Below are 23,320 nucleotides of genomic sequence, written 5' to 3'. Positions count from 1 at the left end.
CCACTCCCCGTAGCTCACATAACCGCATAGGCTCCGCCTCCTGTCGGATCAGCGACATTAGATTCTCTTAGGAACGAGAACCCGACTGTGAACTGCATATTCGAGGGATCTAGGTTGCATGCTCCTTATGAGAATCTAATGCCTGATGACCTGAGGTGGAGCTGAGGCGGTGATGCTAGCGCTAGGGAGTGACTGCAAATATGGATTATCATTAGCAGAGAGGTTTGACTGCACAATAAATGTAATAATGCACTTGAATCATCCACAAACCATCCCCGTTCTCCCCCTCCGGGTCCATGGAAAAATTGTCTTCCGTGAAACCGGTCCCTGGTGCCAAAAAGGTTGGGGACCACTATACTATCTTCCATAACTGAAATCTCTCAGCCGGGTAACATCATCCCCAGGCTCTCTGGAGGAGCACGGCGTTCACGCAGCATGGCAGACAAAGCCTTTCCTCTTGATTCTTCCCTTAGATACGGTAGGCCTCAGCTACACTGAACTCACGATGCATTCCCCTCTCCCATCACATGGTTTTCCTAACCTAAATTGCCCTTCCCACCACTTCTCTGCCTAGTGAGCTCTTTTCCACGCTCCGAGAAACCACTTAAACACTTCCCTCCTTCCTTGACACCTGCAGGTAGAGTCAGTGGCTCATTCCTCTGGGCTTCCACGGCATTTTGTATCTAATGCTTAGCAGGCTGCATTCTAATTATCTGTGTGTCTGTCTTCTCAAGAGGACACCGTATTTCTTGCTGGCAGGGGTGTTTTCCGATCCATTCGAGTTCCTTCTACAGTGTCTGGCTTAGAGCTCCAGAAATACTTTTGAATGGGTGGGTGAATGAACGCCTTAATAACCAAATACTGCAGAGTGGAAAAGAAGAATAAAGTCTGAGAAAATGTCATACTTTTGACTGAAAGGAGATTACTGTTGATGATTAAAAGAAAGCAGCTCTAGTAAAACGGTGAGAACAGAGGCCTTTAGGGAGAAGGAGGGTGAAAGAGAATGGAAGCTACTCATTCATACCATGTAATGAAGATTTACATTAGTGAGGACCAATATAAGCTTCCCCCCTCTGCCCACCCAAAACCACAGAGGAATGTGCTTTGCAGAAAAGGGAAGAGAAGAAATCTGTGGAGTCATTGAAGAAGCCAAAAAGGGATTTGTTAAATCCCAATAATTCTATCTCTGCAACGATCTCTGAGGTACCTCTCTCTCCTGCAGGCCTTTCATCTGAGCACTCTCCCACCCTCCGCTGCACGGGTCCTCGGTATCTCTGACTGCCAAGAGCCCCAGGAGGTGCCAGAGAGTCTCTGGCTGCCAGTCGGTATCAACCCTCTTCCATTTACCCAATTCATGTTATACACAAGAAAACTCCAGGTTTTATCACATCTATTGTCTGCTAAAACCCTACAGTAAGATTTCCTATCTACCAAAGGAAGTCTGTGTACTTATCCTAGCACTCTGGGCTTTATTATCTGGCTGATCAGCCGCAAGTTGTGCAAATCAATTTACTTTCCCACTCCATTCTATTTCTTCTGTCCTTCCCTGTCTCTCTGAAATTCTTCCTGGGCTCATCTCAAGTCCACCCCCTAATCATGAGTTCAGCAAGAATGACACTTTTACCATTGCATTTTCTGCGATTCCTCTATCTGGAAGCATTCTCCTCTGCCTCAGAAGCCCAGAGCATTTTATCTATACCTTCTGATGTAGTACCTTATGTTCTAGTTGTCCCATGAGTCTAGCTGCCAGCCTACCAGCTTCGTGAAGGCAGGTTTATATCTGATTCATCTTTACACCATCCCCCTGGTTGTGCACATATACACAAGATAAACAGTAAGGCAGAACAAATGAAATTATTTTTAAAATGCATTTTTTATGCCACCCGATTGCCATTTTTGGTTCAGGATCGAGGCAGGCAATGGAAGTGAATGAACAAAATTAAATATGTCCACCTTTCTTTCAAGGAATCCCCAGAGATACTGATCAAGAACATTATTATGATTATCAATCTAGCTCATGAAATTGTAGTTTAATAAGATAACTGGCTTCAAAAATATAAGAACCAGAGATGGCAAAGTGTAGGTAAGCTTCCATCTAATAGAGTTAGCTATACTCTGGTTGTGCTGCTTTATTTTTAGCAGATTGTATTAAAAAGCATAATAGGAATGACACCAACATTGCTGCAAGAAAAATGAAGAAATTTCACAGGATTACCATGGGACATAGAATGGAATAAAATACATGGTTTTTAACAGCCATAATAAATACAGAAAATAGCAAAGGGACATTTTAATGATTTTTGAAACTCATCAGAAGAACAAAATCTATGAATTCCACTAGTCAAATAGTATGTATGCTTAGTAAATCTCTCTCCTCATGCTTGTGTGATTCTAAAACTTATTGATTTTTTTCAGTTTCTATTACAGACTGGATATAATATTGGGTACCCTTTTCAATATTTTAGATTATGTATGGTGTTGCTTTAATTTTTATATTCCATTAACTTTCTTGGAACATCTATTTTTAAAATACCTTTAGGGTTTGCCAATTACAAATAGAAAGAAAAACCTAAGCTTTATGTTTTCTCAGTTTTGTTTTATACTTTCCCATATAACTTTTCTTTGAGCTCCACTGCTCTAGTTTTTAAACTTATAAGAGAAAATTCAACCATTTTCTTAAATATTTTAATAATATGAGATGAATCTTAACAAATTCTAGGGAGCAAGATATGAACAATCTAAGCTATTCACCATGAGATGCTTTCACTGGAAAGGAATTATAGATACTATAAGATTTCCATTCTGGAAAGAAATAGAGTTAAAATAAGGTTGCCAAGTTTCCCCAGAAAAACAATAATGGGGAACATTTACGATATATCATTTTCTCAATACCTGTGGCTGTAATCTTCAAGGCCCAATTCCAGACCAGGATGTGGCGGTGGTGGGGAAGGTGGTACTTCGCTCTCAGCCCATCCGTCAGTGGGAAGCAATAGGTCTGTAAACACAGAAGGAATGGAGCTGTAGTAAAGTCGAGGCAGCACCATTTGGTCTCTGCTTTTGTTTCCATCTCTCACACACAATTCTAACCAACACATAAACCAGCCCTGAAATACATAAGTCCTCACGCGGAAATGAGGGTTTCTTATGAGAACTAATGCAGCTTGTATGAGGAAAGCTAAGGCTGCTAATATGTTTTTGCACTGGTGACCTGCTGGCAACCCCTGGCAAATCAAGTCCATGCATCTTGACTACCTTTTCCCCCAAACAGAAGGCTGACACGTACTCATTACCTGTGATTTGTGGAAGATTAATGAAGTCATCTCTTTTATGCCTTAACGTTTTTGTAAACAAGACTCTGTAATGAATACTCTGGATTATGTGGTGATTTAAGCATTTGTCTCAGTGGAAAAAGAAACTTAAAAAAAATCACAAGATATAGTATATCTACTCATCATTTAGACATAGTAGAGGATAAAAAAAAAAAACCACTCTTTTTGCATCTGTTCCACAATGGAAACACCTGGGTTTACAGCCCTGTGAGCAAAAGACTTGAGTCTAAATCCTCATTATCCTGCCTACCAAAAATGTATACTTTTCCAGTCAATTCTGTCCTAGAAAAATAGATATGTGTGCTGAATATCACTACAATTAATAAAAAGTAAGGTTTGTTATCATCTTATTGTATGCCAGATATTGTGCTAAGCATTATACACATTTCATTTAATGTTCATAATTAATGACAATATTAACTAATATATGAAAAGCATTATAGATCATCTCAGGTGAGGGTATGGTTTTTAGAGCAAGACTGTTAAGTTTCCAACCCTACTGCTGTGTGAACTTAGGCAAATTACTCAACTTCTCCAAGCCTCAGTTTTTAAATATATAAAGTAGCAATAAGAATACCTTCATTGGAAGAGTATGAGGATTAAATGAGATGGTACATAGTCAAACAGTGATTTATAAATGCAAGGTGTTAAGTAAATGGAAAGAACTATTATTCCATAAATCATAAGTTCTACTGTATGTCTCTCAGAGTGAGATATTTGGTAAAGTGTGGGCCCTATTTGTCCCTGATTGAGAGAATAAGAGAAAAATCTCTCTTTCCCTGAGAACTGCTGCTGGAAAGAGAACCTGCTTTGACTTGTCCACACACCAGGTGACATGGTTAATTTTATATGTCAACCTGACTGGGTGGGATACAGGGTACCTAGATATTTTTCTGGGAGTTTCTGCAAGGATGTTTTAGATGAGATTAACATTTAAATCAGTAGACTGAATATAGCAGATTACCCTTGCTAAATGTGGGTGGGCACATTCATCCAATGGGTTGAAAGCATGAATAGAACAAGAAGGCTGACCCTCTCCTGAGTAAGAGAGAATTCCTCTCGCCTGAGTGCCTTTGAAATAGGACATCAGCTTTCTTCTGCCTTTAGCTTTGAACTGAAACATTGGCTCTTCCTGGGTCTCAAGTCTGCTAGCCTTCAGGCTGGAATTGAACCATTAGCTTTACTGTTTCTCAGGTGTCTGGACTCAAACTACACCATCAACTCTCCTAGGTTTCCAGCTTGCTGACTCATCCTGCAGATCTTGGGACTTGCTTGCCTCCATAATCAAGTGCGCCAACTCCTTATAATAAGTCTATTTATAAACACTCCCCGCTACACACACATCTTATTGGTTGTTTCTCTAGTGAGGCCTGATGAATACACCAGGCAAGGACCTGCTCCAAGCTCTGCCCCTGGGACCAGTCTGATATGCAGGTAGCTGTGGCAGTGCTGACATGTCCCTGGGAATGAGGATCGAAGCAGGAAATCCGAGGAGAGTAGGTGACCAAGGTAAACAACCGTGATGAGCAGAGGCAGCTGGCTCTGCCCCCTGCAGCCCCCAGCCCCCAGGGATCCAGGATGTCCTGGCAGCAGTCAGGCAGCTAGAGACTTGCTAAGACAAACAGTGCAGAAGGACCATAATGTGCATAGGAGACAAGAGACACGTTAGGACAATATCCTTTCTGCCGGCTCTAATCTTTCTATCCTCAGCCTCTCGGGCCATCTTCCACACTGGTGGTAAATATTTGTGACCATGGAACTTGTTGCTCAAAATCACTTCAGTTGCACACAATTGCTTACAGAGTAAAGATCTGTGATCCTGGCAACCAACTTCATCACCTGTAACACACTGGCCACCCAAGACCACACTCCCTGGGCTTTCCTGCCTCAGTGTCTTTGCTTATCTAACTGCAAAAGCCACTGTGCCTGTCAAAGTCCTCCTGTTCTCCCAAGGTTCACCTCACATATCACCTTCTTCATGAAGCCTTCACAGTTGCCTAGGGTCTGTCAGTACCTTCATAACAGCCGCAGAGGGTACTGGTGCTCACCAAATCTGCACCCTTCCTCTCTTGCTGGGCATACAGCTAGATACCATTCTTCAGCCCCCTTTGTCCCCAGACTAGCTCTTGCCAAGGGAGTGTGAGCTGCTATGAAAATGCCATTCCCATTCTCAGGGGTTAAGAGAGAGGGTGCACCTTTTCCACTTTCCTCCCCCTTTTCCCAATTACCACCCCAAGCCAGCTGAGGAGGTGCTAGAAAGTGGCCCAGCCACCAGTGGAAGGTACCTGGCTCCCTTAATCACCAAATGGGCTAGCAAGCTATGGCCATGGCCCAAAACCAGCCAGCCACCTGGCTTTGTAAATAAAGTTTTACTGAACACGGCCACACCTACTGGTTTATGTGTTGTCTACGGCTGTTCTGCACTACCATGGTAGAGTTGAGCCGTGAAAGAGATCCTATCGCCCACTAAGTCCGAAATATTTACTATCTGGCTTTTTGAGGACAAACTTTGCTAACCCCTTTGCTAACTACTCTTGAGAGCAATGGTGGTATTGCATTTATCTTTGCATGTCTGGTAGTGTATTCTACAGAAAGGAGGTATCCAATAAACATTAGTCAAACTGAAAGGTATAATTCAATCTCTGATCACTACTCCAGAGGTAAGGCCTTACATGCCATAGAGGGGAGATGCATGCTGGTTCCCAGGATATGCATTAGGAATAATTATACTATTTGTGTCTCCACAAAGGACCCCAGGGAACAGGACACAGAGCCAAAACATTTGAAGTGAGGTAGGGATAAAAGCCTAACTTCAGGGGGTGAAGCCTAACTCAGACTTGGGGGCAGTGGGTGACAGGGTGCAGTTGAGCTAAAGGCAAGGTAACAGGGGAAGCAGGAGAAGAGGACAGAAGGGAGGAGAGCAGTGAAAGGAGAGTTAACAGCAAACTGGAGTTGAGCCACACTGAGGCTATCACCCGCCTGGGGTAAGATCTGCCGGCAAGACTCCTCAGAAAGTGCAGTGTTGGTGCACTTCATTACCATCCAAATGCTTAATAGGATTTCACAGTGAACCCCTGGGACACAACCTCCATCCTTATTACCACCTTGGAGCACCACACTTATTTCACTACGGGCATTGCTAGCAATTCTTCAACACAAATGTGAATTTACTGGTGTTACAATTTCTACAAATATTAGTTCTAAAAATGTCTTTTCTGTGTAACAGCTTGACAGGAATAAAAATATAAAATAAAATAAGCAAGAACTGTGGGTGGTTTGTACTATTATTACAAAAATAGATGGAACACAGAATATCAACATTGGATTTTTAAACATACAAAGGAAAGGAAAAAGGGAAGAAAAAAAAAAGTTAATGTTTTGGCTCTAACAGTTCCTCTCCTCACCAGACATTACATTTTGTCAAGTTAATCTTGTTTTTCTAAAGGAGGTCCTTAAAAAATATTGGTAGTGGTGAGTCAACACTCAGGTTTTATGAGTCTTAGCGGCTTATTACCACCTTACATGCATCTGAAACTCAGGAACTCCCAATAGTTTTCAAAATGTAAAATGTTATTAATATTACAAAGAGGTGATGAATATGACATTCTCTTATAACATAGTGTTTATACATTCTGTTAAATTATTTTTTCTCTAAATCAATAGGCTTATATAAAAAGAAAACCTCATCTATTGGTCTCTAACAATTAAAATTTAATGAGTCTTTGTTTTGATAGGCATAATTCCTGTAATCTAGTACTGTGGCACAGATCCACAAAGATATAATAATAGACTTTCTCTATTTAAAAAAAAAATAAGGTTTAGTGGAGTCATCTCTTAAAAGAAACAGATTTTTTATTTTAACTTGGAAAATTGAGGTAGAGACAGAATTAAAACCGGAACCTTTGAGGTAGTTAATCAGTATAGTTTTCTTTTTTATTGGTATAAAAATTGTTCTACCTTGATCTATGTCTCAGAAGAAAGAGAACAGACAAAATCTCCCAGTGGTTGCCTGTGGCCACTTGCACCCAAAGGACTGTATTTGCTCAGCAAAGAGACAAAGTCTGAACGTTCTATTGACCTTCTCAATGCCTTGAGTGATTTTATTATTTAAAAATTCTTCTGGGTGTATCCTTAACTAGTTCTGTAGTGCCGTTATTTCAGCCTTGGAAGAGATATTACCCCATTTATTTGAGCACCTCGATGCCCTCTAAAAATATGCTGTGTATCAAAAAAAAAGTCACTCATCACTTAATGTTGGGGATATATTCTGAGAAATGTATCCTCAGGTGATTTCATCTTTGTGTGAACATAGAATGTACTTAACCTACTATACACCTAGCCTATGTGGTATAGCCTATTGCTCCTATACTAAAAACCTACATGGCATGTTACTGAATACAGTAGGCGATTGTAACACAGTGGTAAGTATTTATGTATTTAAACATGTCTACATATAGAAAAGGCACAGTAAAAACATGATATAAAAGATAGGCAATGGCACACCCATAAAGGGACTTACCATGAAGGGCGCTTGCAGGACTGGGAAACAGGACCCTGGGTGAGTCAGTGAGTGAGTGGTGAGTGAGTTTGAAGGTCTCTAGGACATTACTGTGCACTAGTGTAGACTTTATAAACACTGTACACTTAGGTTATACTACATTTATAAAAATTTTTTTCTTCCTTCAATAATCAATTTACCTTAGCTTATTGTAACTTTTTTACTTATGTCCTTTTTGACTTTTTAATAAAACAGCTTAAAATATTTTGTATAACTGTACAAAAATATTTTCTTTCTTCATATCCTTATTCTATAAGCTTTTTTATGTTTTTAAAATTATTTATTTAATTTTTAAAACTTTTTGGAAAAACTAAGACACAAATCCACTCTAGCCTAGGCATACACGGGGTCAGGATCATCAGTGTCTCTGTCTTCCATCTCCACATCTTGTCCCCTGGGAAAGTCTTCAGAGGCAATAACATGCATGTGACTTCATCTCCTGTGATTATAATGCCTTCTTCTGAATACCTCCCAAAGGACCTGCCTGAGGCCATTTTGTAGTGAATTGTCTTTTTTTTTTTTGTAAGTAAAAGGAGTACACTCTAAAATTACGATAAAAAAGTATAGTACAGCAAATACTAGGAAATAGGAATTTTTCATCTCCATTATAACCTTAGGGGACCACCATCATATATATGTTCTATATGGTACATGACTGTATTTGATAGATATTGAAAATAAAACAAGATAGGAGGTAAGGTACTCAATGTTCCCTTGGATGGCACTGGTGTAATTAGGAACAAAATCCTAAACTTAGTCACTGGACCACGTTGTTGCTCGAGAATTAAATGTCAATCGAATTATATAAAGGCTCGATATTTTGATATAGATGTCAACATGTATGATCATAATATGGGCACAGTGGAAAAAAGCCTGTTCTATTCTGTAGAAAACTTGCTGTTCTTTCCCCAGACTCTCTTGCTATTGTGATTTAGAGTCTCAGAAGGAGATCTCACCCTGTCAAGAAAACTTATAATTTAAGACAAAAACCAAACATGCTATTTCTTTATCTAGATAAAAAGTAAAGTCAGCTTCTAATAGACATTCTTACTATTAGGTGAAAGGGCTTCAATAGTTTCAAGAGCCCAGTGTAAGTCAGTCAATGCAACTATGCTATAGTTTAGGAGATGAATTTATGTCAGAGAGACATGAATTGAATCCAGAGTCTGCATGTATCAAGTATGCAGTCTTGGGAAAATTATTTACTCTTCTTTGACTTTCTAGTTCTTCATCTGTAAAATGACGATAATATTGCCCACTTTGAGTGTGCACGAAAATTGCTTAACATAGTATTTAACAGACAGTAAACACTTAATAAATGGTAACAGCTGTCGCTACTACTCTTGCTAAAATGGAAGAATTCTGAGGAAAAAAACAACATCCCACTCTGATGAGACAATTTAATTCTAGAGCAACCTCAGATGTGTAAGTCTGTTCTGTTGGAGTAATCTCAAAGTGTGGAATTTATTCCCACATAGTCAAATTTTGGTAACATCTTAAGTGTCCAAAATATAAGAAATTGATTACATAACATATAGCACCTCTGTTCAATAGACTACTAGTGATTACTGAATATTATGTTGTAGAAGAATATTCAGTGACAAAGTAAGATTCTCTTAATATGCTATTAATTAAAAGAGCAATTTCCTAAACATTACATACAGTGTATTTCATTTTTATTTCATTTTATGTACACGTATTTGCATGAAGACTTGAATGATATATATAAAAACGTTATTGATTAGGATCTTTGATAGAAGTATGAGTAACATTAAATTTTCTTTTTATTGCTTTCTCTAAATTTTCTACAATGAATATGTATTGCTTTTGCAATATAAAAAATGAAAGTTATTAAAGCAAAGACATACAGGGAGATAAAATAATTTTCTTGCTGACCTGAAGTATAATTTTTGAAAAACAGTAAGAAAACTCAGGTTTTTTACATCTGGAGTCTTCTAGAAATGTGACTCTTACCAGACGATAAGGGAAAGACAGTGTAGCAAGACAATAACAAGAACATTCCAACTGTCACATGACAGTTTCAGGCCATGATATTTACCTATTTACCACACTCAGAATGAAGCATAAATCTGTGAATTGTGCTATGACCATTTTATGGTTTCATACAAGTCCATATATCTCTTTAGTTTAGTAGTTATTTATACCTAGTAACTTCCAATATTAAAAGAGCTTTAAAAAATAACAGTTTGCCATCTTTGATTCTCCAGTCATGGTTTGTTTTATACATAACCCGCCATGTTTGGGGCAGCAAGCACAGAAACTGTCACTTAAACTGGAGGCTTTGCCAGGAATCTGATTCACAAGTCTGAGTCAGTTCTCCCACTCATCTCTCAGTGTTCATGACTTAGTCTAATTAACTCCCCTTTGCTCCTTTTGTCTTTCTTTTTTTTAATACAAAGGCACTTTTGCATTTTCTCGCTTCATTTGCAGTGGACAAAAATGGTTAGACTCTTACCTTTCTGTTTGTCTTGTGGACTGTAAGTGCCAAATGGATGCAGCGTACTATTATCATTTCGCCTGGAGGTGGTTACAGCGTTTTGACAGTTCTCAAAGCATGGCTTGGAAAATGCCCCACACTCTGCAGGCTCCTAACGGATGAAAATAAAAATTACATTTGCTTTTTTTAATATGTTCCAACTTGGTCAACTGAAGCAAAGCGAAAGAATGATCAATTTATGAATAGCCTTTCAAGAGTCTATTACACATAAGTTCTCAACTGTGGAAAATCAAAATGGCCCTATCAGTTAAAACATCTTTGAGTATGAGACAAAAAACAGTGACGATGCGGTGCTAAGGATTAGGAGTGCTGATGGCCAACACAAAAGAGGATTAACTTTATTATTTTCCCCCCACTTACAACTGGCTTCTTTCAGATTTTCTTCCATCTGGGAGTGCAGCTTGTGGCAGTGTCAACACAAGAATACAGTTCATGCCAAGGGTGTTTCTCTGCCAACCAGCTGGTTCCTCCCTCTCTCTGCGACTAAGTGCATATGCTCTAGGACAAGTCAGAACCCAAGCAGGTTTGCCACTGAAATGTCATGAGTGTGTCCGCCTGCAGACACTAGGCCTTTTGGCCAGGAGCTAAACCAAACTGCTGTGACAACGCCAGACAGTTGTTCTCCTGAGGTTTTTTTTCTTTTTTCCCATACTTTCCCTTCCTATTTTGCTTTTTACAGACTGTAAACAAATTCAAAACCGCTGTATCCAGATTAAGATGCCCAAAAGCCATCTTCCACAGGTGCTGAAGGGTTAATAGGTGGGGGCCGGTTATAGAGAAATCTACCTATTTTTTCAAGAGACTGAGGCACAGAGAGCTGGGTTTTGCTCTGGCTCATGTTATTTGTCTCCCTAACAGATTTTAATGAAGTAAATAATTTGGAAGCCATCTCATGGCTGTTCCCTTGATCATTTGTGAAAGGAACATGCTGCACACAGCAACATAGATCTGACCCCCAAAGCTCTTTCCTTCTGAGAAAAGCACTTGGTGAAAACAGTGCATTTATATTTTCCTCTTTAGTTATAAAAATTCAATGTCTAGATACTTAAACGAAATATTTAAAACATTCAATTTAGGCATTCTTAATAATTAAAATGTTTTCAGTGGTAAAAGTTCCTTTAGCTTTTTGTCAAGCCTGGTAACCCTTCTCCGACACCCAACGTGTTACCCTTTGCTTCTGTGCTGCCGTCAAACCGAGCCTAATACAGGAGGCAAGCTACTCCTAAATTAAAGCTGGAGCCGTAGCAGGCAGGAGAGGCAGGACTGGCCTTGCACAGTCTTGAGCTTTGATTTAATAATAACAACAAGAACAGAAAAAATTTTTTCTGCTTTCCCAGCTCTTTGATAAATGACACAATCGATATCCCAACAACTGATGAGTAACCAGCCTAATTAAAGTATTCAGCCTGTAAAATAGAGCTGTCGTGGAACCCTCCATTAGTGTCCCAGCCAATAAAAAATATAATGGATTTTTAAACATATTCTGCTTCTACCAAGATGAGCCGGCAGCAGGGAGGGAAATGTTTTGGGGAAGGGAAAAACAAAATCAGGTCATAACCCATTTTTTAATACCAAGTCTCTAGGCTCAAATAGAATTACAATTGAACCTTGAGCTCATCCCCTGAAAAATATGTTTCTGCTTAAAATGATTTTGATTCAATCAAGGGCTCATTATGTATTCTTCACGAGGTCCTCATCAAAACTGTTTACATATCATGTACATCTGGGTAATGTGGGAGAAAACCTCCAACAACTATGTATTTTGACTTTTCTTAAGTAGCTTCAATTTTTTTTTAATATCAATATAACGTTCAAGCAGCCATTTTGGTATTCTTGCCAAATCTGACTAATTGATTTGCCTGAAATGTGTCAACAGTGCTGAGACCTTTTTCTGGGTTATGACACTTTTTATCGTACTGAACGGTGATTGCTGTTCCACAGGAGAATACACCAAAAACAAGGGTACACAATATATGCTTTGACACAGTAAAATACAAATTTGGGAGATGAAACAGCTGCAATTTTTTTTTTCAATTTAATGAAGATAAGCTGTACATTAGTCTGCTGTCTTTACAAGAAATAATGCTCTTTAATCTTCATGGGTACCACAGAGATTCTCAATAGCTGAGAGTCAAGTGCCAGCTCATTCCCCATGGAAAGCATGTAAATATTAGGGAAACTAAAAATGGATTTTGTTTAAATGTCCTCATAGAAATTGCTTTTTGCCCCAGTTCTTATTCCCGATTGATTTCCTGGTGATCTATGTTAACAAGACACTTCTGAAAATGGGCAACAAACTGCAAGTCTTCTGATGGAATAATGTCAATCTGCCCCAGAGTGTGAGAATTAAAAGGAACCTGCAGGGAAGAGGAATGCAAATGGCAAAGTGTACCGACTCTAACACCTATCCATTGGCATCCACACATATTTTAGATAAAGACGTGCAATCAGGGAAGATCAGAGGTGGGAGCTTAGCTAAATCTTTTAGAACCATATTAATTTATTTTTTTTTTAAATTTTGCCATCTGCATGGAGATGGTCCATTATAGCAGTGTCTTCCAGAATTTTCTATTAGTGGAGGCATCTTTGTTAAAGAAACCTTAAGGGAGATCTAATACTCAGATGTGCAGAAGGGATGACTAGTGCGCTCATAGGCTGTCTGTCCAACTGTCTTCAATAGATGGGTTCCATGGAGTCCTAGGGCTCTGGAGTAAGAACCAAATTAAACCAGATGGGGCCGATTCTCTTAGGGTAGGATGCAGCAGATAAGGGCATATGTACACGAGTAAAGCCCATTAAATATTCATGGGAGACTCTTTCACTTAAGCAGACGCAAATGTTGAAAACGAGTTTGTTCATTATATTTAGTCTCCAGTAATTGGCCAATTTACATTTATTTAACATCTACACGGTTATGTACAGAAGAGTATAAAAGGTACAGTTACTCTTTTCCAATAGCTGATAATATAACAAAGATACAGTTTGTAACTTTACTACTCAAGTTTACTCTCTCAGATGAAGTAGGTCTCAGGTACAACATTTTCATTCATTCAACAATATTTATTAATTGTCTATTATATGCTTGGAAATGAGGATGCATTAAGAGATAAAACAGACAACAGTATCTGTCATCTATAAATACTGAGCACTCAACTATGTATATAGTTACATAGTCAGGAAACAGCAAACCTAATATTTTAACTGAAGCAATTCAAAACTCCAGAGCCCGAGCTTTTAACTACAATGAGCCCCACTATCATCTACTGTTGTTTAATTTGATAAAACTTTTGTTTTTTACATTCTTAAGTTGAACTTATTGTTAAAACTAATTTTAACATTAGTGCTTTTAATAGTGTTCTATTTTCACTTTGCATATTACTGTATTACACAAACGTAATTTGGCCTTAGAGAACAGTAAATAGCCTGATGTCCTAATGTGTGATTCTCTGACGTTTTTCTTAACTTTTAGCACTTTTAACTTTTCTTATCTTTTCCTAAAATAATTTTAGGAGCATTTAATAATTATTATACATATATAAAAGAAAATAATATTTCAGGAAATTTTATATTCATTATTTATATGTAAGTGAAATGTTTAGGGATATTAGCATTCAAGAATATTCCATGCTTACACTTCATGTGTAAGTGAAAATATTTCTGACATGTAAAAAAAAATCCATAAAGAAATCATAAAAAATTTAAAAAAATAAGACTTCCACTTATTTAATAACATGAGCAAGCAGCTTGCCTAATAAATCCAATTTTAAATTAGTTAAGTCTCAGGTCTATATTATTTATGTGCAGATTATGGGGGAGAATACAGAGATCTGATTGCATTATAATGCTCTTCACATTAAACATTGTACACATCTGATTAGGAACTTTCTATGGCATGAATACTGCTAGCATATCAACCAAAAAGTACATAAAGATGTTTATGAATAAATCCAGAGTTCTTGGAATTTCTGGGGGAAAAAAACTAGAAAGTATGGACCTGTTACATTTGATAAATGACTTGCTTTATATGCACATTTTTATACCTTCTCTTTATACCTAAAATATACAACCACCTGTTCCCCGTATAAATCTGTCAAAGCCTTCTGGGGTGTATTTTCCCAACTGGAGGGTCAATATGACTCTGGCTATCATACTAGTAATGGAAATTTGCATATTCTGGTAGCCCTTGGGCAATTTGCTGAGGAAAATAAAGATTTGAATCACCTCCATTGGTCTCTCTGGCCTCCTCAGAATCACCAACTGAATCATCCCTCGTATATTTCCTTCCATGGACATGGATCGTCTAAGTGTTTCCATAGCTTCGTGGTTGGACTTCCCCAAAAGTGATTCCCCATTAACTGCAATCAGCTGGTCATTCATTCGTAGACGACCATCCTACCAGAGAGAAAAGAAAAACAATACTAAACAGAGAAAAGCATGGTGATGACATGTGGCTGTTTCAGGGGAAAAGTTCAAGTTTAGAAATGAAAAAAAAAAAATTCAGCTATTAGAAATAATTTACTTTTCATGGCAGTAAAAGGTTCTAGAGTTTATCGAATAGTTACAAATACTAATAATGAATTGTGTGAAAGTATTTTTTAGAAACCTTAGAGTCCTGAGCAGCAATAATTTAGACATTTGTATAATGTCTCTTACCTAAATCATTGGCAAGCATGCTATTCTAGCCTGATTCTTCCATTTGCTCTGGCAGGGACCATGTTGCTGATTCAAGGGAAGGGGATTTGGAAATGAAAGGAGGTAGTCATATCTTTCGAAATGAGGGTTTGCATTTTCAGGCACAGAGAGACATCATGCTTAAATGCTGCGTACTTGACAGTAGCAATGTGTCTCCCAGATATCATTGCTAGCTCTATTGAACAGTGCTAAGAAAAATCCTCACGTAATTTTCTCTAACATAACCACAAAGTTGCTAGTCGGCAAAAGAACACAGAGGTGTATAGAAAGGGACCGATCTGACTTGATACCTCCTGGCAGAAACGCTTGACAAAGGGAATTGTCAAGCTTTTGGGGGGAGGCTCTGACTGATGAATACTTTCACCCAGCATCTCCAGGAAGAAACATCACTTACTACAAAGTACAAAGAACCTCGGCATATGAATAGGAAACCCTCTGGGTCTAAATCTGGTCTAAGTCACTTCGAGGCACTAATCGTCTTCAGCAAGAAGTCCCTCATAAGCTGGGGTCTCCAGCAGTAGCTAAAAAACTGGGATGCCAGCTCTGGCCTTGCAAGGACTTAAGGGGACCACCGGGCAATTCCCCAATGTGTAGCATGGGAGGAAAGATGCTTAAAATGTTGACAATCAGATTGGGGACATGCCCTATACATATTTTACACTCAGGTAGAAAGTTCTTGCTATGAGGCACAGATGAATTAGGATGTTATCACACCACTCCTGCTGCTGCTAAATTTAACAGAAATAACAGTAAAAACTGTATTAATGTAACAGTCTACGCTTCCAGAGAATTCTTCCATAAATTATCTCGAGGGATTCTCACAGAACCCAGGAATTTTAAGTAGATTCATGTTTTCATAAACATTTTACAGAAAAGGAAAGAGAGGCAGGGAAGTGATGTAACTTGCTTCAGGTCACCAAACCAAGTCAAAGGCAAAACTGACTTAAGTTTGGCATCCATGAATCTTGGCTCTTTTGTTTTTCTACAACAATTCTCTTTGTTACTTGTCTCTAGACTGCAGTTGTGCAACGCCAAAAGAGAGAAAGGAAAATCTTAAAGAATTCTTGTGGTGAGAAGTATCTGGGGTTCGTGGTCAAATCAACAGAATGAAATGCAAAAGAAAACCCCTTCCTAAGGAATGAGATAACCAGACATACACAACGAACAACAGAAACCAACCATACAGCTTTGGGAGAGAAATCCTGTGAACAGGTTGATGAAGTTGGACTAATGCAACAGCAGATGGTCAGAGGAAGTCTCTCCGCTGACAGCAGAGAAGAGAGAGACGGTGGTGAGAGCTGCAGTTCCAGAGGAGAGCTAACGCCTCGTGGAGGCACAGCACATGCCACCTGCTGGAGAGGGTGTCGGCCACACGAGACTGCAGAGGCCACCCAAAGGAGGACACACCTACTTGGAGAAATGGCGATCACAAGGCAATGAGATCAACAGATAAGGGCGTAAAATCGGAGATGCAAACTGTTTAAGTGGACTGCCTCAGCACAGCTTAACGTCCCCTGCCTTCCCCTTGTTTTCCCACTTCACTTAACCTTTACCCTAATTTGGAGCAAGTCTAGAAATGAGATTTACAGGAAAGGCCCAACAAGAAAGAAATCTCTTTATTTCTGTTATCCAATTTTGAATAGGCACATAAAAGAATAAGAGATTAAGACTACACAAAATGAGATAAAACAAAACAACCTAATGGTTTAGTCAAGTGAAATGAGACACAACTGGAGAAATTATTCTGTTCTATTCAGTCATATAATGAAAGGAGGACTACTGAGCTGAACCTCATCACTAAACATCTTTTTAGTGGTTTTTAAAGAGAAGGAAGAACCAGAAGAGTTGGATCAGGGTCCTAACCCTGTTAACAGGAAATGGGGTCTGGTGTTCAGATTGTGGTGCTTAGTCTTTGGAAGACACCTCGTCCACCATGACAGGAAGCAGCAGCTTTATGGGGACCTCTAGAGATGAAGGGAGTGAAAGCCTTCAGACATCCCATCTGGCAACCTCTTGTGAACCTTCCCTGTGAGTTTGAGGCAAGGTCAGAGTGAAGAGGTAGATGAGAGATAAGGAGATATGACAACATTTTTTGTAAAGTTTCTTGTCAATCGCTATTAAGCACAAACTTTTATTTTCAGCTACATTCTAAGTCTCAAGCATGGAGAATTACATTGAAGTAGGACATGTTTACTGTAACCAAGTCCCAAACAAAAAGACAGGTCAGGTCACGCCAGAGCAGCTGGAATTTTTTTTTCAAAGACATTGCCATTCATCACAAGCGTCACCAGAGAGTTGCGGGCATGATAAAAATCCACACGCTCCATTTCCAGGCTTGGCTGGTTTGCTGCTATTGGTGTGTGTTTTTTCTTTGTAAGACAAATGATGGGTAATTTCATTAATGGTGATGCCAGTAAGCACCATGTTGTTCTAACATTTAGAATATAATCACAGAATTTAGAGCTGAAAAGGTCCTCAGAGGTCATCTCATTCAACCTCTTCTGTTTAGAGATGAGTAATGTGATGGCCAAAGGGGATGAAAACCATTTATTGAACACCTAATAAGAGAAGGCACTTCCACATATATTAGGACTTGCTGAGCTAGTTAAGGTCAGAGTTGGAACAGAATAGCCCAAGTCTGAATTCCACTAAACCATTCTGTCTTATGAGTAGTCCCTAAAGCAGTAATCTTCAAGAAAAGACTTTCAAAACCAGAAAGTACAATATACGACTAGACATCTCCTGGAAGAGAACACTGTATGACATCAGAGACACACAACAGAAGGTGTGGAGAAAGGACACTGTGCAGGAGGATGGCAAAGCAAGGAAGCAAGCTGGAGGAGAAAAAAAAAGCTGTCTATCTACCTAACTATATGTCCATACAAGACTAGTCTGTGTCTAGTCTTGACCTAAAAGGAAGCTGACTCAATGAAGAGCCCCTCATTCAAACTCATCAAATATCTCTCAAAATTGAGTATGTCCACTTTGCTCTGGAATAATTTTGATCAAGAAAATTAGCTTTTCATGGTTTTATTTTTTTCTATTATGTTTAAGTAAGCATATAGGCATGAGAATATTAACCCTCAACTAACTTCACATAAGTGAATTCAACTATCCAAAGATGTTACTTAGTAATTCTAGGATATTTATTTCATTGTAATCTGGCTCATGCTTGCATTTGTCACAGAAAAAAAGAAATCCTTTTCTTTCCTACCTTCCTCCCATTAGAACCCTAAGCAAAAAAACCTCAACTATGCTCCCCACCTCTGGTACTCCCCATAACTAACTCTGTCCATCCACAAGCTAGAAAGGAGTCAAGGACATTCCCAAAGAGAAGGAAAAATAGAGTAAGGAGAACAGACTAAAGATAAAAAAGTAACTTCCTCAGGGCACTTCAGGACAAACAGAAACTGGCATGAGGTTACGTCTTGTCTATGTCCTGAGATGGTTTCAAAGCTTATCAGCCCTAACTGGTTTTATCACAGTAGGAAACACAGTGGCCTAGGAGACAAGATCTTTTGAGTATTATAATACATCTCCCTTGTACTGAACACGTAATACAGGCCAGTCCTTGTGCAAATCTTTTGCACACATTTGCTCATTCATTTTTTACAACCACCATGTAAGAAACTCTACTATTAACACTACTCTCTACTATTTAAGAGATGTAGAGATGGAGGCTCAGAGAAATTAAGTTATTTATCAAAGGGTTCTGGCATGGCCAGAACTCTTTGTCTCTAAAGGTAAGGATATGTATCCATTATACTACATTGCTTCTAAAATCAGGGTTCTAGAGATTACTAATGGCAATAATGACAATAATTTTTTTGTTTCAGAATAATACAGGGGTATAAATGTTTTGGTTACATGGATTGCTTTTGTATTGTTTGAGTCAAAGTTGTAAGTGTGTCCATCACCCATATAGCATACATTGTACCCATTAGGTATGATTTCATCCATCTCCTCCTCCCCACTCCCACCTGCATGATTCCCATTGAGTTTTACTTCTATCTGTGCATATGAGTGTTGATTGGTTAGTTTCAATTTAATAGTATACATGGCGTTTGTTTTTCCATTCTTGTATACTTCACTTAGGAGAATGGTCTCCAGTACCATCCAGGTTGTTGCAAAAGGCATTAATTCATTCTTTTTTATGGCTGAGTAGTACTCCATGGTATACATATATCACATTTTATCAATCCACTCATGAGTTGATGGTACTTGGGTTGATTCCGCATCTTTGTCATTGTGAACTGTGTTGTAATAAACATTCTAGTGCAAGTGTTTTTTTGATAAAATGAAAAAAATAATATTTCGTTTGTTTCAGTAGTAGGACTGCTGGATCAAATGATAAGTCTACTTTTAGTTCTTTGAGGAATTTCTATACTATTTTCCATAGAGGTTGCACTAGTTTGCAGTCCCACCAACAGTGTGTAAGTATCTCTTTCTCTCTGTATTCACACCAGCATCTACCGTTTGGGACTTTGCCATTCCTACTGGGGTTAGGTGATATCTCATTATGATTTTGATTTGTATTTGTCTGATGATTAGTGATGTTGAACATTTTTTAATATGTTTATTGGCCTTTAGTTTATCTTCTTTTGATAAGCTTCTGTTCATGTCTTTTGCCCACTTTTTAATAGGGTTGTTTGATTTTTTTTTCTTGCTGATTTGATTATTTGTAGATTTTAGTTATTATCCCTGTTTTGGATATATGCAGGTAAATATTTTCTCCCATTCTCCAGGTTGTCTATTTGCTCTGTTGATTGTTTCCTTGGCTATGAAGAAGCTTTTTAATTCAATCAAGTCCCATTTATTTATTTTTGTTGTTGCTATGATTGCCCTTGAGGTCTTCTTCATAAATCCTTTTCTTAGACCAATATCTAGAAGAGTTTTTCCAATATTTTCTTCTAGAATTCTTATGGTTTCACGTCTTAGATTTAAGTCTGTTATCCATCTTGAATTAATTTTTGTGAGAGGTGAGAGACATGGATCCTGTTTCAATTTTCTAAATGTGGCTATACAATTTTCTGAGCACCATTTATTAAATAAGGATTTCTTTTCTCCAGTGTATATGGCTGTCTACTTTGCCCAAGATCAGATGGCAATATGTGGATGGCTTTATATCTGGGTTCTCTGTTCTGTTCCACTGGTCTATGTTTCTATTTATGTGCCAGGACCATGCTATTTTGGTTACTATAGCCTTTTAGTATAGCTTAAAGTCTGGTAAAGTGATGCCTCCAGATTTGATCCTTTTGCTTAAGGCTGATTTGGCTATTCGGGCTCTTTTCTATTCCAAACGAAGCATAGAATTATTTTTTCTAGATCTGCAAAAAACAATGTTGGTATTTTGATGGAGATTTCATTGAATCTGTAAATCACTTTGTGTAGTATGAACATTTTAATAATGATGATTCTGCCAATACGTGAGTGTGATATATTTTTCCATTTGTTTACATCATCTGCAATTTCCTTCCTCAGTGATTCATAGTTCTTTTTGTAGAGATCTTTCACCTCCTTGCTTAAATATATTCCTAGGTATTTTATTTTCTTTGTAGCTATTGTGAAAGGTATTGAGTCTTTGATTTGATTCTCGGCTTGACTGTTGTTGGCGAATAGGAATGCTACTGATCTTTGTACATTGATTTTGTAGGCTGAGACTTTGCTGAATTTATTTATCAATTCCAGGAGTCTCTTGGCAGAATCTTTGGGGTTTTCTAGATATAAGATCATATCATCAGCGAAGAGTGACAGTTTGATCCCCTCTTTCCTCATTTGGGTATCCTTAATTGCCTTCTCTTGCCTGGTTGCTGTGGCTAGGACTTATAGAACCATGTCGAATAGAAGTGGTGACAGTGGGCATCCTTGTCTTGTTCCAGTTCTGAGTGGGAATTCTTTAAACTTCTCCCCATTCAGTATGATGTTGGCTATGGGTCTGTCATATATGACTTTTATAATTTTTAGGTATGTTCCATCTATGCCGATTTTGTTAAGAGTTTTATCATAAAAGGGTGTTGAATTTTATCAAATGCTTTTTCTGCATCTATTGAGATGATCATATCATCTTTGTTTTTGCTTCTGTTTATGTGGTAAATCACATTTATGGATTTACATATGTTGAACCATTCTTGCATCCCTGGGATGAAGCCCACTTGGTCACAGTGGCTTATTTTTTTGATGTGCTGCTGAATTTCATTTGCTAGAATTTTACTGAGGATTTTTGCATCTATATTCATAAGGGATAATGATCTATAGTTTTCTTTTTTTTGTTGTGTCCTTTCCTGGCTTAGGTATCAAGGTGATACTGGCTTCATAGAGTTTACGTACATAGAGATTTCTTCAGTATTCATAGAAATATTTCTGTGATGATATTTCTCTTGGCCAAATTTTTGTGAGGCCCCCTTTATCTCTAAAGTCATAATGAATACAGAGCGGAGAGTATGAAATCCAAGGCAAAGAGGTAGCCTCTGCAGGATATGAGAGAAGCATGAGAAAGTGGGCTGGTTTTCCCAAGGCCAGTCCACATTAGTCCAGGGTGTTGAGAGGATTAATCATGACAAGATGTTGGTTCCTGCCTTTAAATGCTTCTAATGGAGTCCTTGGTAATGCCTCCTGGGATATTATCAATACCCAGAGCCCAAATCCCAAAGCTTGACTTGAGTTTGTACAACAGACTTTCCCTAGAGCAGGATGGGACCCTAGGCAAGATAGCATCTGATTGAGGTAGAAGATTGTCCTCAAGAAATCCTTCTCAAGGTCCAAAAATCACTCCATGACAACATCTGCCTATCATATTTTTTGAAAAAAACAAAATATACCAAAATTAAAAAACAAAGAAACAAAAAAAACCTCAACCTATAAAAGTACCCTGTAGTCCAGATTGAAATCATTTAACTTCATTTAAAAACTTAAATCCACACCTAATGGATGCGGTGTGCACTGTGTGGAGGGATGAGCATGCTTGTTGGGTGGTACAAAGGCAATTTACGTAACCAAAGTGTTTGTACCCTCGTAATACTCTGAAATAAAAAAAAAATAGTAACGAAAGGACAAGAATGAATCAAGATTTTTAAAGTAGTTTTTGAAACAAAGAAGTTAATAATAGCACATGTTTTACATCATCTACTCTAACACACTTTCAGCTTATATGAGGAGGGCCATTCTTCCCAAATAAGAGCCCTATTTTCCAGGGACAATAGACTGTATTTTGGTTTATATACCATTGTGACTTTACCCACATTCTTCCTTCAGTCCAAAATATTCTTTGCATTCCTGCTCACCTGTTGACTATCTACTTATCGTTCAAAGCAAGGTTCAGCAACTGCCTTTCTTTCCTAGGGTTTGCTCCAGGCAGAATTACTGCTCCATCACCTTCAACACCCATGAGATTTCTCACATTTGTCTAGCATAGCCCTTATCATATTAGTGTTGTTTATATATTTAATTTATTATTCTGATAGCTTTCTACGCTGTGGGATGGGTGATTTTAAGTTTTCTGAGTGCAGTCTATTATATGCTGCCTAACTCACTGTAGATGTTCAAGAAGTGCTTGCTAATGTGAGTCACTTGAAAAATCTTTCTGCAAGGTGCTTTGGACCTGGTGTAAGTTTCATCTACAATGAACACATTGTTTAATTTAAAAATTGTAACTATGAGAGATTCTGGCTGGCTTAGATATGCCAGCAAATATTCAGAAAACCTTGAGAATTCTAAAAGTAAAGCTTACTTTCTGTGTACTGGCTCTATCTCCACTTGTTCAACTATTGTCAAGATTTAAATGTATTTATCTAGTTCAGTTATCATCTTAAGAGTATCACTCCATTTTTATGTAGCAAACCAGTGAAGTCCCAGCAGAATATCATCTGTGGCATATGATGCATTTTTTTTCTTTTTTAGATAACTGAAGGATACTGTTTAGAGCATCAGGGCATACATAAAACCATTCTGATATAATGCTTTCAAAATTATTAATCTGCTTCATTTTAAATTCCTAGAAAAATATGGAGCATAAACAAATATATTACAACTTATGGCCTTTACTGTAGCCATATTGAATCTTGTAATTTTTTTTGGCAAGAAAGTCTAAGAAGCACTGATTTAGAATCACCAAAAATATTCTCTGGTCCACTACGCAGTAATAAAATTTTGTGCTTGTTTTGCACTTTTTTTTGTTTCCTGTCATTTCAGTTTCTTCTCCATCCTTTCCTATCTCCTTCCTGATTT

At 38.1% G+C, this 23,320-nt stretch overlaps 1 protein-coding gene across 1 annotated transcript in view; it reads right to left on the bottom strand.

The window, feature by feature from the left end:
* PARD3B (par-3 family cell polarity regulator beta) overlaps window positions 1-23,320 on the bottom strand; it is a 443,996-nt gene that overhangs the window by 379,440 nt on the left and 41,236 nt on the right. Inside the window, exons 6-8 of the mRNA XM_012661223.1 lie at window positions 14,627-14,797; window positions 10,364-10,496; window positions 2,893-2,995 (exon numbers count right to left, since the gene is read on the bottom strand). Coding sequence (XP_012516677.1) covers window positions 2,893-2,995; window positions 10,364-10,496; window positions 14,627-14,797 — 407 coding nt within the window. The remainder of the gene's footprint in view (window positions 1-2,892; window positions 2,996-10,363; window positions 10,497-14,626; window positions 14,798-23,320) is intronic.

This window comes from Propithecus coquereli, unplaced genomic scaffold, assembly GCF_000956105.1.
Source record: "Propithecus coquereli isolate 6110/MARCELLA unplaced genomic scaffold, Pcoq_1.0 Scaffold70, whole genome shotgun sequence".
NCBI classification, from domain to species: domain Eukaryota; kingdom Metazoa; phylum Chordata; class Mammalia; order Primates; family Indriidae; genus Propithecus; species Propithecus coquereli.
This window is presented reverse-complemented; position numbering and strand designations above follow the sequence as displayed.